This window comes from Alexandromys fortis, unplaced genomic scaffold (assembly GCF_014885135.2).
Source record: "Alexandromys fortis isolate MF-2015 unplaced genomic scaffold, M_Fortis_MF-2015_v1.1 scaffold_86, whole genome shotgun sequence".
Taxonomy (NCBI): Eukaryota; Metazoa; Chordata; class Mammalia; order Rodentia; family Cricetidae; genus Alexandromys; species Alexandromys fortis.
In genome coordinates, this window is record NW_026067965.1 from 387,213 (window position 1) to 405,160 (window position 17,948).

A 17,948-nucleotide genomic window follows, 5' to 3' on the forward strand; every position below is an offset into this window, starting at 1 on the left:
TGCGCAGATCAGAAAGCCCCTGAGATTGATACCTGTTGTAGCAGCAAGAGCAGCAGCAGTTTTCTAAGGTAGGTGAGGTGTTCAGTGGTAAGGCTGCAAAGCTCACTGCAGACGGTAGAGGGCAGTGCTAGCCACACGTGCGAGCAAAGGAGCTTTCTTGAATTTGTGAGGTCAGCCTTGCCAGCTGTAGGCCAGCTAGTTAGGAATGATCCTCCGGTGCACCCCGTGCTTCGTGGGAGGAGCGGGGAGTTGCTTGCCCGGTAACCTTCAGCTGAGAGCATCCAAAAGCAACTTCCTGAAGAAGTTAAGCAAGCGCTGGGTGTTTAGCATTTGTGCTAAGCTGCTGAAAAGGCTCTTTGTCACCTCTGACTTCTTCCTGGCCCAGAAAAACAGGATGATGCAACACATTGACTGGGTACACATCTCGGAACAGTGCCAGGTCTTGGTGTCAGGGAGCAGAAAGACGAGTCGTAGGCTGACTAGGTGCCAATCATGTCCATCTTTTTCACATTGGCTCAGCCTAGCTCCTGAACTTTTATTTCCTACCTTTCTTCAGGGAACTAACATGCCATTCTCCTTAGGCCAAGCCTCTGTTATTAAAATGGCACAGTCTGGGGTTGTCTCAGGTTTTCAGGACACAGGTTCCTAGTGTGTGTATACATGCACATGAACATGTGTGCACCCGTGTGTGTAGATGGCTGGGTACAGATGTATGTGTCCTTATGTGTGCATGAATCTATGCATGTGTGCAGGGTATACATAGCTATGTGAGTACGAACACGGGTTCTTAAAGTCCCACTAGGCCCAAGGTTCAGCTAGCCAATGATCACACATATTCGGCTCCTTCTGTAGCAGTTACCTGCTTGGTAGTAGGTGGAGAATGGATTGTATGCAATCTCTGAAGGAGTTAGAATATAAACTGTAACCCCAGAGCCTAAGGAGCAGGGCCAGGAGGCAGCCTTGAGTGTGTGCTAGGAGCAAAGACACCATCCTCGTTTTTCTTCCCTGCTGGAGCTGTCTGTCTTTCTGCAAACCAGGCAACAACTGCCAGTCAGTGAGGGGCTGAGGCTCTTCCCGTCACAGGCTCCGAACCTAGGCAGTGTCTTGTTCCCTGCCTTTCCTTACCCTTGGAGGAGAACATGAGAACTAGAGCTGCAGGTGCTGCCTGGGACCCTAGCCCATGTCCTTCTCTGCCCCTGTAGAGGCCTTGGTGGCCTCTCAGGGGACGGTCACCTTCATCGGGCTGCTGTCGAGCCAACCCACAAGGCCAAGGGGCACTTTCTCTGAACTGATACAGGGTCATATCATTTCCTATCCAGATTGAGTCAATGCCAGGTGTCCAGAGTCCCCCCAGGAGCCCTGGGACGTGGAGGGTGTTTATTCTGGGCTGGGCAGAGGGGAAAGTACAAGGTCCACAGCCCTGCCAAACTGAATTAGAATCCCTTCTGTGCCAGGTTCTGTCTGGGGATACCACTTAAACTGGCCGAGCCTCATCTCCTCTATCTGATAATTGATTGTCTTATACCGTAAAGATGTAAAGTGTTGGCGGAGTACTGGTGATCTGTCTTACGTTCTGATATTAGCAGCCTGCCAGTGAGCCATCATACTTCCCCGAGATGCAGGGAACAGGAAACAAAGCAGATAATGGAGTAAGAACAAGGAAGTGCGGTGATGCTTCTTTTATAGTTAAGATTATATTGATTCTTTTTAAAAAATTGAAAGGGTCTCGTGTTGCCTGGACTGGCCTTGAATATGACCTTGAATTGCTGATTCTCCTGCAGATTCTGGGATTACAGGCAGGGGTCTCCATAACTGCCTGTGTGTGGCACTGGGAATTAAACTCCCAGTTTCATGCATACTAGGCAAGCGCTCTACCGACTCTGTTGCATCCTAACCCTCTTTTTAAATTTTTTTTGAAACCTCGATTTGTTTTGAAAATTACTCTTGGTGCTCCACTCTGCTGATGGGCTTCCACTGCCTGGGGGACATCACACACTTCTAGTCCCATCCTTTCCTTTGCTCCTAGGCTCTTGTACCATCCTGAGATGGCAAATCCTTCACTCCCTTAGAACCCCAGTCTTTTCCTCTGTCTTCCCCTGGCACTCAGCTCCACCAGAGCAAGAATCTGGGGGTTTTTGAATGAATCATCAGAACTGGTCTTTGGCTATGGGGGTTTGCTTTGCCTTAACCTAGTTCACTGAATGGACATTTCAGTTTGATTCCGTAGCAGCTGCTCAGCAGGTTCTCCAGCAGAGCCTCTTCCCTGGGGTCTCCAGAACTGAGTTCCTTGCTCTCTACCTTGCTTGTAGCATCTGAGTTAGGGGGCTTCACTGTTCCCTGAAAGCAATCCTGTCTCCCTGTTTTAAAACTTGAAGGTGCCTATCGGGAACTCACCAAGGCCAGCTGACCTGGGTCTGAAAAAGCCTGGGTTAAAACAGGTCTCACTGAACATAGCGGACAATGAGGACTACTGAGACCTCAAGAACAATGGCAATGGGTTTTTGATCCTACTGCATGTATTGGCTTTGTGGGAGCCTAGGATGTTTGGATGCTCACCTTACGAGACCTGGACGGAGGAGGGTTTTCCTTGGACTTCCCACGGGACGGAGAGCCCTGATTGCTCTTTGGGCTGACGAGGGAGGGGGAATTGATTGGGGGAGGGGGAGGGAAAGGGGAGGCGGAGGTGGGGAAGAGACAGAAATATTTAATAAATAAATTAATTAATTAAAAAATAAAAAATAAAAAAAAGAACAAAAAAATCCAATATTATATCTAAAGATCATACATAATAAACAAGTTGGTCTTGTTTCAGAGATGCTTTGACATATGCAAATTAATAAATGTAATCTACCATATTAAAAAAATTTAAAAAAAAGAAAAAAAATTAAAAAAAATAAAATTAAAAAAAAAGGATAAAAAAAAAAAACTTGAAGGTGCTGGGTGTTTCCCGGCACTCCAACATGACAGCCTGGCAGAGCAGGAGGTGCCTAGCAGAGTAAGAGGAGCCAACCGCCTCGAGAATCAACCCTGAAGTCAGACCCTGCTCTGCTGTAGCCGAACATCTCTGACCTTCCCCGAGCCTTCAGCTCCAGCTTCTCGACTTTAGCATGTGGATAAAATAACCCCCATGAGAATTCGGTGCGAGGCCGGATGAAGAAGAAGACATGCACCCGGATGGCCAAGTGTACACACTACAACCAGCGGCTTTGTTAGGGGCTGAAACCAACTACTTTCCTGAATTTTGCTTTTAAAACAATTTTAGTACTATACTTTTTACCTTGCATGAAACAAAAGTCATTAGATGAAGCCTATTGTTTGAGCCAGGCGTGACGGCGCCTCTCTATCCTCCTAGAAGTGAAAACCCTGAAGCAGGAGGATCAAGACTTCCAGGCCAGGACAGGGTGCATAGCAAGACCCTGTCTCCAAAATATTCGAAGGCGGAGGAGATGGCTCAGTGGAAAAAGCACAGGACAATCATGGGAGCCTGAGTTAGGATCCCCAGCATCCGTGTAAACAGCTCATTGTAACCCTGGAGCTGCTGGGGCCACAACAGATAGATGCCTGGAGCTCATTGGCCAGCCAGTCTAGCCAATTGGTGGGCTCTGGGCTCAGCGAAGGATCCTGCCTCAAAGGATAAGGTGGGAACCAACTGAGGAGGACTCCTGATGCCAGCCTCTGGTTTCTACACGCGCACAGAACACACATGCGCATGCCCACACCCACACACTCTTCACCTTACGATTTTAACAGCTCGTGGAGATGCCTAAGTCTGAAATGCAGGGGATGAAATAAAATAGAAGCGGAAAGCCTTTTAAGGGATCTGTTGAGCATGGGCTACGAGGCGACTTTGAGGAGTGTGATTTCTGCCTCTCGGCTTCCAGTTCGCTCACACTGCCCTGACTTTATTCTTTCACAGGCAGCTTCAACAGCAGCAGGCAGAACTGGAGGTACACCAGCGAGATGGGCTGTCGTCTTACGACTTGTCTCAGGTGAATTTCTGGGGAGCTCTTCTTTTCTGTTTGGCCCTCGGAGAATTGAGAACTAAACTCGCCCCAGAATTCCCACCCTAAACTAAAGCTAAACTCGCTCCCCGTATCCCAAGGCGCTCTGTTCCGTCTGATCTCCGAGGTACTAATAGTATTTTCTATCCCTGGTGCCCACTGTGGCTCTTCCTTCCGGAAGTGAGCCGCACGGAGCAGAAAGTCGGGAGAGAGAGAGAGAGCAGGTGGTGAGCCATGGTCTGCCAACACTGAGTATCTTCAGGGGACAGAGGGAAATTCCGGTGTGGGCCTGTCTCACAGGTGCAGAAGCCAGCAAGAGCAGGCTCTGGACTTGGCTTCCTTGGCTTTCTAGTGTCTCTCTCACCTTTGCGCCCACACCTGTTTTGCTTTAATGTTTCTCTTCCTGTCATACTCTGTGTCTCTCCTTTCCTTCTCTCATCTCCTCTGGTCCCTCTTCTCGCCTCCTCTCTCTGGTCCTGCTTCTGACAGCTGGCCATCAGAGAAACTGACATGGGTCAGTACCTAACTCATTCCCAAATTAACCTTTAGGCTGTCTTCCTGATGTTTATAGTAGGTTGGCTCTTTTTCATTTACCACTGAAAAAGTCTCTGTGACTCTGGCATTTCTCCTGTAACCCCTAATTCACACTTCCCAACCCAGGTGCCCTTGATCTTCAGGGATAAGCTACCAACCTTGCAAAAATAGTCAAGTCTTGAACACTAGCCCTTCCACCCAAAGGGAATAAGCAGGGGACAGCATGTGACTCGTGGGAAGTACCCTCTGTGCCTTATGTGTGGATTGCTATTGTGTTTTATGTGCCCACAGGTCCCTGTACCCAACCTATCTGCCAGTGTTCATGAGGCGGGGAAGTCTGTGGAAAAGGCAGATGCCATCTTCTCCCAAGAAAGAGACCCTCGTTTTGCTGAGATGTTTGCGGGCATCAGTGCGTGTAAGTGGCAGGCAATGCTATGCTGTGAGGCTGCAGGGTTACGGTTGCATTCAGACCATCTGGAGATAGCCACCCTAGTGCTACGCCATGAGGCTGCAGGGTTACGGTTGCATTCAGACCATCTGGAGATAGCCACCCTAGTGCTACGCCATGAGGCTGCAGGGTTATAGTTGCATTCAGACCATCTGGAGATAGCCATCCTAGAGATAAGGGCAGGAAAGGCGACTTTTGTGTGACGGACATAGGACATAGGAAGAAGCCTGTACAGGAGTCAGGACAGAGTCTCTGTATTCCTGTCCTTGCCTCTTCCTTCCTGATCACCTGTGACACTCAGCCTCAGGCCATGGCATCTCATCTCTAAAATGGAAAAGGTCAGAGCACACAAAGTCTAATCCATTACACAATGCCTTAGTCACTAGACTTCACCACTGTAACCAAATACCCAAGAAAACAACTTAGAGGGAAAAATGGTTGTTTTGACTCTGTTAGAAAAGAAACTTAGAAAAAAAATCACCAAAATTTCAGAAGGAAAATAAAGTAAGATGGCAAGAAAACATGAATATCGAAAACGATTAGTCAAGATAATATTCAAGGACGACAGATGAGTAACCCCCAATTAACATGCTGCCACAATTCAGCATAATCAAAACAAAATGAGATGAACTATTGAGCCCTCAGGGGCGAGTGATGAAGATGCTTTCAAATCCAGTGGGGAAATACAGCGTCACCAGAGAAAGACTTCAGAATGTCCCTGTGGGCAGAGGACATAGAGCCTGAACTGACTATAAATCTCATGAACTTTGAAATACAGAAAGGCCAAAATAATCACAAACACAGGAAGAAACTAATTTTTAAAAAAAAAAAAAAGTAGAACTCAGAAAGCCTTTCCTCATTTTTAACAAATCAGGCCAATGAAAATAATAAAACAGAAAGATTTAGAAGACTAAATAATATATATACGCTAATATATATTATTTAATATGTGATATATTCGTGTTTATATATTATTAAATGACATATATTAATAATACATATGTTAATGTGTACATATGTATGATTATATGTGTAAATATACACATATAAACATATATTGGTACATGTATAAGTACTGTACCCTACCAGAGTCCCAGAGCATAGAAGAACAATGTGTCCACCATTTACCACCAAAGCACATGAGAAAAAAAGTAGCTTGCTTAAAGTCATGCTGTGTGCAGTGGTAGCTGATTTGTCTGTCTGTCTGTCTGTCTGTCTGACTGTTGCTTGTTTTGTGTGGTGCTGGAGAATGTTGGGCAAGAGCTCTACCACTCAGCTACCCCTCCAGCCTCTGTGAACTGTTTATAGAAGAGGGTGGCCTGAGTCCCTGTCCATTTTCACTTTCCCCCTCCCCATTCAAGTCTTGCTCATCATGCCCCACCCTTAAGGCCCTGCTGATTGAGCTCCTGCCCCTTCAGGATGCCCCATGGTTCCAATCTAACAATGGCTTGCTTTAGAGCCCCACACAGCGATGGTAGTAGGCTATTTGGCTCCTATGTGGTCTCTTAGCCTCAGGGCCATGAGCTTATTCACCTACTTCCCATTGCTACTCCAGCCGCCCAGGAAGCTGGGCTCAGGGAGGGCACACATGCTGAATCGTCACTGTCATGCATCCAGGCTGGGTGTCCTTCCTCTTGGTGCCTTGAGAGTGACCGGTATGATTGGGACATGTCGGCATCATGATGCTCTAGCCCAATGGTTCTCAACCTTCCTAATATTGTGACCCTTTAATACCATTCCTCATGTTGTGGTGCCCACCATAGGAAAATGATTTCATTGCTACTTTGTAACTGAATTTGCTACTGTTATGGATCATAATGTAAATATCCGATATGCAGGATATCAGATATTGAATGTAATATAACTATCTGATAAACCCTGTGGGGGTCAAGACCCCCAGGTTGAGAACTGCTGCTCTAGGGTCTCAGGAGCATCATGCAGCCAAGGAAGGGGTGCTCTCTGGTTGACACTTGGCTGTCTAGAGGCCGCATCCTTTCCTGCTTCTCACATCTCCACCAAGAGCCCCTTCCTTCCCATGAGAGCTCTAGACAGCCTGGCTGTGATGTGAGCCCAGTTCTCTCAGCCTGTCCCTGCAGGTGACATGCTTGAGCAGACTTACACCTCTCTGGCAGAGCAGTGGTCTTGGTGACTCAGCCTAGCCTGGGTCTGAGTGTTGCCGGAGCCCTGGTGGAAAGCCAGGCAACACCACCCAGCTGTCCTGGCCAGTCAGTCCAGGGTATCCCTCAGTACCTGCTGCTCAGGTCAGGGAAGGGGCCCTGGACTGGGATTCAAGTTGGGTTTTTCCTTGGTGTCCCGTGACCTGGGACAGGCAGGGCCTCAGTTTTTTCATCTGTAAAAATGGAAGCAAACGTGTAAGCTGTTTCTGGTTTCCCGGCACTGCCCTCAGCAAACATCTGACCTGTGTTAACGCACAGAATCCTCACCACAGTCCTGTGCCATAGACTCTGCAGTTATCTTCTTCAGGTGGAGAAACTGAGGCAGGGGCAAGTCCAAAGAGCATCCCAGGTAGCAGTTGTAACACAAAGGGCAGAGCTGAGGTCCAGGGTCAGGCAGCTGAGGTTACCCAGAGTGTCCTCACATTTTCGCCCATTCCCTATTGTGTGCTCCCCCACACACCCGTGAAATTGGAAATACTGAAGATAGCAGTGCCTTCTCCACTCTCAATGGCTTGCCTTCAGGTGACTGGGCCACCCTAGGAGTTAGGAGAGACCACCTCAGAGGGGCCATCCTCTGTGGACCTCCTAAGTTCCCGTGCCCCTTGCATGGCCCGCAGCACAAGGGTGCGGGAACCTTCACCTGCAACTCCTGTGGTTTTCCTAGCGGAGAAGAAGATGATGAGCTCAGCTTCGGCATCAGGCAGCCAGCAGATCTACTCCCAAGGAAGTCCATTCCCTGCCGGGCACTCGGGCAAGGCCTTCAGGTAGGTGCCAGGGAGGGGAATGGTAGGAAGGAAAGCCTTGGTTCTGTGAGCTGAACAGGGACTGGTCATTGCTGTGCTGTGGGGTGGAGCCAGGATGGAGACTCTGGACTGCTGGCTCTGTCCGTCAGTCCCTCCATAAGCACTGAGTGTCAGTGACTCTTAGACACCAAAGGTATCAGTCTCTCTATGATCCTGGGAGGGGAGGAGTCTGCTGCCAAGATCCAGGTAGGGCTTGTTGAGAAAGTAACCAGAACTGCCCTTTTCTCTGATTTTGCTGAGGCCATGACCGAGTGCAAAAGGAAAAGATGGTCTGTCGTATCTGAGCCTCAGCCTCAAGGGCCATTCAAGGCACCAAGCTTAGCATCAGGGCATGCTGCAGCTTACTGAGGAAGCTTGACATTACCGCTGAGGATCAGGCCGGCCTCCAGTTTCTCCGAGGAAATGCAAGCATGAACCCAGGATTTTTACCAAAGGACAGGCCAGCAATCCTCAAGGAAGACATTCTCCTATGCCCCACCAGCTACCTCTAAGATCCCTGGAAGCCTCGCATACCCCAGACCCAGCAAGGTGGCGTTTTCCCTACCTCCCAGTTGAGCTTGGCCCGATTCTGAGCAGGGCTTCAGGGACCCTGCAGGGACCAGGGTTGGGCATGCAAATTCAGTGCCCAGAAACTACATTGGCCACAATGGGATAGGAATCTCCCTTTCTTGCTGTTCTAAGAACAGACTTCCTACATCAGCAGCAGGTATGACCAGAGGCCCTAGGGAGGCTGGGCACAAAGGCCAGTGCTTGGTCCCAAAAAGCCCAGGCAGAGTTACAGCTGTTCCTCCTTAGCATCCCAGGGAGGGCTGTGCAGGCTGTGCAGGCTGAGGCATGTATTGAACATGAACAAGAACAAGAAAATGTCCTTTGATAGAAAGGGAGCTGCAGAGGAAATGTGTATATATGATAGTACCATGGTAAGATCCATTACTTGGGAGCTAGGCATGATTACCGTCATCTATAAACCCGGCACACAAGAGTCTGAGGCAGAAAATCGCCATGAATTCATGGCCGGTATTAATTATACTTTGTATAATTAATATAACTGATTTTTTAAAAAAGAAAACCAAATCAAAAATAAAGAAAATATTCTCCGCAGGGCATAGTGGCAAACATCCTTTATGCCAGCACTTGGGCTAAAAATGCCTTCTGGCAGAGGCAGGCGGATCTCCGTGAGTTCCAGGACAGCCAAAGCCACTTAGTAAGAAAGATCCTGTCTCAAACAACAAACAGACAAACAAACAAAAAAGCAAAAAGAAAATACCCTCTGACCTGAAACATCCTGGGGGAAGTGGCAAAGAGCTAGTGTGTTGTGAGGTCAGCTCAGCTAGAAAGACAGGCGTGATGTTTGAACAGCCAAACTTGCCTTCCAATCTGCAAGGAGTCACAGAGAACAGGAAAAGGCTATAATACAATTGTTAAACCTGCAGTCTGTAACTTTCTTACCCACCTAAAAACCTAAAATTAGGCACAGCCCACCTCACTCAGTACATTCACAGGCCCCCAGCACAGACCCAGGTAGGGCCTGGAGCAGTATAAGTCTCCCTCCAGACTTTTCCATTGTCAATGGGCTTACCGTCAACATCGCCTAAAACACTCCTGGAAGAAGGACCTGGTGATATAGTGAGGATGGTGTCAGAGCATCCTCTCCAGGTGCACAGAGAGCTAGGCACTGTGATATGTACCGCAGGTGCCCAGTAAAGGTGCAGCAAGTTAAGTCACCTGAGGGCCGAAGAGGTAAGCATGCCTGACTGAGCCCCTCGCAGCGGCCTTCCATTCCCAGGTTTGTCTCAGTATTGAAACTGACAGCCTGCTGCCTATGTGCAGAGTCTGGAAGCTTCCTCAGGGCCCCAAAGGGACAAATTAACCAGAGCACGGAGAGCAGGTAGCCGGGAGTCTGATTTGTATTCTAAGACTCGTGTCTCTTCTCAGAATGAAATCTTTTATAGAGATCTGGGGGTGAGCAGTGAAAGACTGTGGTAGGAAAATCCAAAAGCTGACAGACCCTGGGGGAGAAGGAGGCTGAGAATAGAAACCGGCAAGGACCACTGGGCAGTGTACAAGGAGGAAGGAGAGCGGGTGTGGAATCTTTTGACAGAGACTCAGGAAAGCCGGCCATTTTCTGGGACTAAATGTATCTCCTTCTCCTAGCTCTTCCGTGGTCCATGTGCCTGGAGTGAATGACATCCAGTCCTCCTCCTCTACGGGCCAGAACATATCCCAGATCTCCCGGCAGCTGAACCAAGGCCAGGTGGCGTGGACAGGCAGCCGTCCACCCTTCCCAGGGCAGGTATGAATGCCTATGAGGCACGGCCCTGGGTGCCCAGAGTGACAGAACACATACCATCTGCTATTTGGGGTCCCAACTCTGAGGGTAGGTCAGTGCTCCCAGCTAGAACAGCCAGTTCCTCGTGAGTCCCTGCCATCCCGTGGAGCTCTTTGAGAGCTGGGTCCCCAAGGATTTCTGATCAACACCCCTTCTCACAACTTTCTGTTAAGAAAGAGAGCAAGAAAGAAAATCAGCCTACTAATCACAATCCCAGAGAACCGAGACAACACCGAGGACCCTAAGAGAGACATACATAGATCTAATCGACATGGGAAGTAGAAAAAGACAAGGTCTCCTGAGTAAATTGGGAGCGTGGGGACCTTGGGAGAGGGTTGAAGAGGAGGGGAAAGGCAGGGAGGGGAGCAGAGAAAGATGTACAGCTCAATAAAAATCAATAAAACGAGAGAGAGAGAGAGAGAGAGAGAGAGAGAGAGAGAGAGAGAGAGAGAAAGAGAGAGAGAGAGAAATCAGGCACTCAAAGCTTCTCCAGAAAAAAAAAAAAAAGTCCCCCATCACTTTGGAGCTCTGGTAACTACTATGCCAAGAGGGCCTATAAATATTCCCTGGAAGGTTCTAGAATGATAGGTCTTATTCAGATGAGGGGACTCCATAAGCTGAACTTGGAGAAGCCAAGCCATTGTAGTCCTCAAGGTAATGTTAACCAGCTCCACCCCCACGTCTCCAGGGCTAGGATGCTGGCTGGCCGACACACACTGAGCTTATCCCAGGCCAGTGAAGGGAATCAGGGCCTGCTGTTCCTATTCAAGGGTGGGGCTCATGGGAGGCGGGTTGGTCCTGCCTCTTTCTGTCCTAACCAGAACAACTCCTACCCCAGCCCAGCAAGACGCAGTCATCTGCCTTCGGGATCGGATCGGGCCACCCCTACCCTGCTGACCCTTCTTCTTACAGTCCTCTCTCCAGTCCAGCGGCCTCCTCGCCCAGTGGAAACGCCTACCCCAGTCTGGCCAACAGGACTCCAGGGTTCGGTAGGTGGGGAACGAAGGAAAGAACTCATGTTCTGAGCATCCTGTGTCCAGGAGCTGAACCAGGGCTTCTTCCAGAGTATAGGGCAAAGCCCCAAGCTCTCAGGATATGGGGCAGGGCCCCTGAAGTGCCCCAGCTCCTCTCCTTTCTGGCTACAATCAAGAGGGCCTTGGGTGTCCTAAGTGTTGACACTGTGGTTCAGCATGGCTATATCAAGGCAGAAATGGTACCCTTTCTTCCCTGTGTTATGATGTGACTCAGTTGCTAGTTTAACCCTACGTGGCCCAAGGCAGAGACTTTCACATCTCAGAAGTAAACCGTTCTCCATTCTCTGTTCAGAAACCCAGAGAAGCCAGGGATGGCTGGCTGGGTCAGCAAACCCAGAAAGTTCCCTTTTTTAATACTGCGAGGTATTGCTATGTTCCTCTCATTCTGAGACAAGATACCTGGCAGACGTCACTGCAGGGCAGCATGGTTTATGTTGGCTCATAATTTGAGGGTCCGTCCATCATCACAGGGGAAGGGTCACTACTGGGGGTGGGGCAACCTTGGTCAAGGTCAGAAGAGAGAGAGTATAATTAGAAAGAGGACCTGGGGGAGAGGTTCATTGTCAACCTCAGGGGGTGCAGGGGAAAGGAGAGAAGAAATAGAGCAGTCTCCATTAATGGTCAGTTTCATCAATTATTAAATAAAGATGAAACAGTTAAAACAGTATGCATATTTCAGTGAACGCCCGGCTCAATCCTGCCTGTGGATGAAAGATACCTCTCTGCCTGGGGGCCTGGGGGCCTCCGGGCACCACACACATATAACCCTGGTGTTCATTGGGGCCCTGACAGCAGCACCTTGCAGCATTACAGGGGAAATGGGGTATAGGCATCACAGTGCAATAGTAGCCCCCTCTTTTCAGATGTCCAGGTTTAGCCTTGCCTTAGTTCTCAAGGCTGCGTCAAAGCAAGTGTAGTCCTTAGGAACTGGAGAAAAGTTCCCTATGCTGGTCCTAAACAGACACAGATAAGTCTTAGAGCGTCTGGGGTGAAAAGGAGGCGTCCACTGCTTATTAGGAGAAGCCTCCTTCCTGTCCTCTGGTACCTCCACCATTTTTGAGAATGTCTGAGCATAGTCCCCAAAGGATCAGGGACAGATCTGTGTCCTAAATGCTATTGAGATTTAAACCAACTACCTGCATCATCTCTCTTGGGAGTAAGTCATAAATGTTGTATGCAAGTTCCTGCTGGGAACATCTCTGGAGTGTTTCTTTACCTTAACAGAAGATGGCTTCTTTAGCCAGGTGGTGGTGGTGCGCGCCTTTAATCCCAGCATTAGGGAGGCGGAGGCAGGTGGAGCTCTGTGAGTTCAAGGCCAGCCTGCATGGTCTACAAGTTAGTTCCAGGACAGGCTCCAAACCCTGTCTCAGGAAGAAAAAAAGAAAAGAATAAGGTTTCTTTACAAGGAAGACAGAAGGAGGGACAGAAAAAAGGAGGGAAGGAGGAAAGGAGGGAGGGGGCTGGTAGACAGGCAAGCAAACCTGAACTGGTGGGTTAGTTGGTTCAGAGAAGACGCCTGCTTATATGAAAGGCTTTGGCCTTTTTTTTTTTTTTTTTTCTCTTTTAAATTGCCATTCAAGGTTAAAAGTGTAAGCAGCCAGAGACTCTCCCACCCAGGGAACTTCTTTCTGCCTCAGGAATTATCTCCGCACCCACAGGAATAGGACTCTGTAGTAAGCGAACCGAGAGGAACCGAGGATAGTTGCTGTGTCGTGCTACAGGGTCAGCAGCACAGGGATCCCGAGAGGAGAAAGAGCATAGAGTCCCAGCCTGGCTCGCATTGCGTTTCCCAGCTATGGAGTTGGACATTTAGTTTTCGAACAGAGGCTCTGCCGCTGCTCTCTGCCCCAAATTCCTGTACCACCACAGATTTTCCTCTGTAGAGAGAGGAGAAAATAAAGTAAGCTTGGAGACACCAGGAGTGAGAGCAGAACTTAAAGGTGGCGGCCATTAAGACCCTGCTGGGGACAGAGTTAGGTCCCTTGTATCCATCTTTCTCCGCCCAGGAGGCATCTGGACAGGGTTAGGTCTCTAAGGAATTTATCCTGGGTGCTCGGAAAGCCGGGGAAAGAACTGCAATGGTGCCATGTCTGGGTCTTTCATGATCCTGGCAGGCATCCAGGAAAGTGAAAAGAAGAAAGAATGGGGAGGGGGTTCTGGGGTGTATGAATGAATGCCTTGTTAGAGAAAGGTTTGGGGGCATGTAATCAAGGGCCCTCGATTGCATTGGGGTGCTAAGCAACCACATGGGCACCGCCGCTTCAGTGGTCACGTGGCTGTTGTTGGCTCACAACTTGGCTGATCACACACAGGGTCCCACATGCTCATTTATCACAGGACACGAGTCCTCATGGGATCGGTGCATCGCATAGACTAGGCGTGGACAAGGATGGGCAGCTGTCTCTCGGGATAAGTCCCAGTTGGCAGCTATGCCAATGCATGGTCTTATTGGCCTCCATATAAATTCTGCTGATATTCTGTAAAGCATGAATTATTTTGGGTGCTAAAAACCAAAGCCCAAGAGTTGAGAATTGGGGTAGTATGCTTTCCCTGTTTCTGGGGATACCTAAGTCAGCACGGACGATTTCCCAGCCAGGGAGGGCCGCAACTACAAGCTGTCTTGATTGGTAGAGATCAAATTTTATCCCCATTTCCCCCCCTCAATTTAAAAAGCACCTGAATTTGGTTAGCAGAGGTGTGGCAGGAAACAGGGGAACACGTGAAATTAAGAGTGAGTGACATGTATTCACGAACATACGACAGATCTCGTACATTGGCATGGAGTTGTGTGCAAGAAGAAAGATATAGACAAAAAAGAGTAGACAGTATCATGGTCTCATTTCAAAGCGGGAGAGTTCATACCTTGCCACAAAGAAATCTGGTTTTAACCAGGAACACCAAAACATATGTCACCTGGGCCTTATTTTGATTTCCCAAAGTTTTAGGTCCTTGGTTTTATAGCTGCGGATGGAGCAAAAGCCCATGAAAGACCTGGGAGGGAGGGGGCTTGTATTCAGCATGCTTCTGAGTTGCTACTTTGGTAGCACGTGAGAACTGGGAGGGAGGAAATGTTCTATGATAACATGGAGGTCCTAGCTCCGCATGAGGATGGTACGGCCTGAGACCGGAGGCTCTGTCATGTCCCAAGTTGGCAAACACTGAAGATCCTCAGAAAGCATCTTGTTTAGAACAGTTCACTTAGATTTAAAGTCCCTTCAGCCTTTATGTGGCAACTATATCCAGTTAAAAAAAAAAAAAAAGCAACTACTTGGGGACATTAGGATCATACACCCCGCTGGCCAAAGGCAGTGTTAATCCCCTCTGTTTCGGTCTGGGGTCTGTGGGCCAATTCTGCTAGTCTACTTGATTTATTTCTCTCCTCCTTTCCGCCCACAGCCTCTCTGGCTCCAAGGAACTGGCAGTGGTGATGCAAATGAATAGTCCTGCTGCCCAGGGAGAAAAGGGGAGTTAAACTTAATGTCATTAGACCATTGGCCCTTATCCCCGAGGGAGAGAGTCTGGGAGAGGAAGGAAGGAGAGATGTACTTTTCCTATGAAGGCAGGTTTCAAAGGATGGAAAGAGAAGCCTTGAGGTCAAATCTTCCCACCAGGAATCTAAGCCATGAGTAACCACTGGGGGTTTGGCCACCAGAATGGGCTTACTTGAGTCCTGGAATATGGTCATCTATCTTGTCCCCAGAGGAGTGGCTTTAAAGTCTGTTTGTGGTCACCCCATGTCACAGAGAACCTAGGTTCCCTTTTGTGCTTTCTTAGTCCCCTTTGTAAAATTATTTAAAAGCTGACCGAGAAGGTCTCTAAAATTCTAATAAAATGATTCTCAAGCTTCCTTCTCGGCTGGAATTTTAGAGAAAAACAACCAAGACAGACAAATGGTAAATCCTGGCATGTCTCCCTCTAGAGGAGGGAGATGGAAAAGGGAGAAATTCCTGCCTTTGGGTTAAGGTCAGCAGTGGAGGCCTGCAAGCACGGTCTCAGGAGGAACACTGAGAAAGTTCAGAGCATTGTCTCAAGTGTGTTTAGGGATTTTAGATGGTATTCAAAGAGGAAGGTTCTTGAGTTAGAACTTAGAAAGTCAGGCAGGCTTAACCGTAAATATCTGTAAGCCAGGCTTCTAGAGGGTGTGACTCCATTATTTCACTGAGGGGATAATTATTCCTCCCATCTCTTTAGCATAGACCTCAAAAGAGTCTGCTTTCCTGATCACCTGGCCAGGCTCTTGACAGGCCCAGTTTGTGCCAAGTCCTTTACTGCTTGTTCCTAGAAATATGACTAGGAGAGTGAGAGAATGAAGAAAAGACAGACAGACAGACAGACAGACAGACAGGCAGGAAAGCCCGGTTCAGTGACCCATGTGTTTACTCTGGTAGCACATACCTACTAGACAGCAACCCAGAAATTCAGGGTGTTTATCATGTTAGCTGGTCTTGGTACATCTCTGCACCCTCTTGCACAGCAGAAACTGGGGCCAGTTCAGTATCTCAAAGTTGGGCAATGAAGGCTGGCTTTAGAGCTAAGAAAAAACAAGTTGGTGACTGTCAGGGAATGTACAACGTGAGTCCCCCAACTGGTTAATTGCTCTGTCTCAATCTGGTCATTGATGTACAGTGTTTCTTGTAGAAACCCACAGAGAGTATAGCTCAAGATGCCGAAACAAGCAGGGAATCCCCTCCCTCCCTTGCTCCACCATTGCTTATGTGCGGCCTGAATTGCATGGCAGTGTGCTTGCAGAGACAGTGGCTTAGCAAGCCCCAGCATGTCCACGTCTTGCCTCTGCATCTGCTTTTCAATTTTAGGCTGAGATAGTTCCAGCTATTCAATCATGATGACACAAGTCTAGACAGGTGACACCAGATCAAATCAGGCCACAGCAGAAGACACCAGTGCCCCCTGGACAAGCCTCTTTTGGAAGGCACCAGGAATTCCCTTCCCCACCCCCACCACGTGCCCCACCCGGTCTGGGTTTGGTGGAGGCTGGAGAAGAATGGAATTTATCATTCCAAAAACATCTGAAGTGTCTTCCACCGAGAAATAGGACGCAAGCCTGCCTTTCCCTCCCCTAACATTGCCCCAAATCTCAGCCATGTACATTTTTAGCCTACAAATTTGGAGAAATTACGCACATACCTGACCCTACTAATCAATGTTGAAAGGTGAGCTCCCTGCCAGAGGACCGAAAAGTTCGGGTCCTTGTCTGCCCGCTCAAGAGGTAGGTAGGAAGCAGCTGCCTCCCTCAAAACCCGTTCATTTTACCCAGCAGGAGTCCTCAGCTTTCGCACTGCTGAGGGGCTGGGCTAATCCCCATTGGGGCGGGATGTCTGCTGATGAAGGATGTTTATCAGTCTCCCCATCTGTTTATCCGCCTGCATCCTGCTGTCTGTGAGAATGAGAAGGGCCAGTGGTTCCCTTCTCTGAGAACCATTCCACCAAACCCGACAGCGGAGCATGTTCTGACTTCACAGGAATCCCAGGGCAATTTCCAGTCAGTACAGCCTCCCAGGAAAAATGTTAGTAAACCAGAATGAAGTGTATCATTAAGTTTCAACTAACTAGATACAAGGTATCAGCCTTGCCTCCATCCCGCAGGACCAGAACCTGCCCTAGGGATCTGCAAGTTCGCCCAGCTGCCTCAGATGGGAGGTGCGGTGCTTTAGACACCTGGCCTAGCAGGACGCTGACCCATCTATCCAGCAGCAGCTGGATATCACGGCAGTATGACTGGAACCCAGCTCATGACATTTGGCGACCACTGGTTATTCCAGAAAGGAGTTCTTTGTGTGCCTTGGGAACAGGCCACATGCTGACCATTCACAAAGCAGGTTGGTGGGGTTTAGGCGAAGGCCCCACAATGCTCCCTCAGCCAGGAGAGGCCATGCTGAAGGTCATGCTTATTTTGTAGTTAGAAGAGTTACTAGTCCCGTTCTAGAACGACAGAAACACCTTAGGGGCCTCTTTAGTCTCCTTCACTAGGCTGGCACGCTTACCCTTCATTCAGGTCACACTGGCTTCCTCCAGGAAGACTGGTTTAGGTGGGACCTATTCTTACACCCCATGGTAGCCTGTGTTCCCCTCAGAAGAGCTGTAGCTGTGTCGACCTCTGAACCCTTTGCCACCCTCAGCTGATGAAGCCGATCCCCATACTATCCGATGGCTTAGACTGAAGCTGTATTTATCTGATGGATGCAAGCAGGCTCCGTGTCAGGAGGATCTAAGTTCAGCCTCCAGGTTTATATAAAAAATGAACAGGACAGATCTGTTGATAACATCGAGCCCTCAGCTTCCTTATCTGAAGAAACACGGATAATAAACCCACCTCTTAGATTTGGAAATGAACTGAAATAATGTCCCCGGGACAAGCTTGCCATGCTGTACGCAGCTCTCATGGCTTCAGAACACTGTCCTTTCCATCCTTCAGCGTTCCATTTCATTCCCAAAACAGCATCGTTCATTGATTTTTTTTCCCTTGTTGCAAATATTTAACAGCATTTACCGTCTCAGAAGGCTAAAAAACAATTTTATCTTGAAATATATTATCTGTAATTAATAGAACCGCGTGCCCCCAGGTATGAATAATCAGCCAATCGTCTCCGGGCCTCTCCAGCTT

General features: G+C 48.7%; 1 protein-coding gene across 2 annotated transcripts in view; it reads left to right on the top strand.

The window, feature by feature from the left end:
* Arnt2 (aryl hydrocarbon receptor nuclear translocator 2) overlaps positions 1-17,948 on the top strand; it is a 144,296-nt gene that overhangs the window by 119,943 nt on the left and 6,405 nt on the right. For both annotated transcript variants that reach the window (XM_050154055.1, XM_050154054.1), the window contains exons 13-17: positions 3,917-3,989; positions 4,827-4,950; positions 7,825-7,924; positions 10,118-10,256; positions 11,131-11,281. In XM_050154055.1, coding sequence (XP_050010012.1) covers positions 3,917-3,989; positions 4,827-4,950; positions 7,825-7,924; positions 10,118-10,256; positions 11,131-11,281 — 587 coding nt within the window. The remainder of the gene's footprint in view (positions 1-3,916; positions 3,990-4,826; positions 4,951-7,824; positions 7,925-10,117; positions 10,257-11,130; positions 11,282-17,948) is intronic.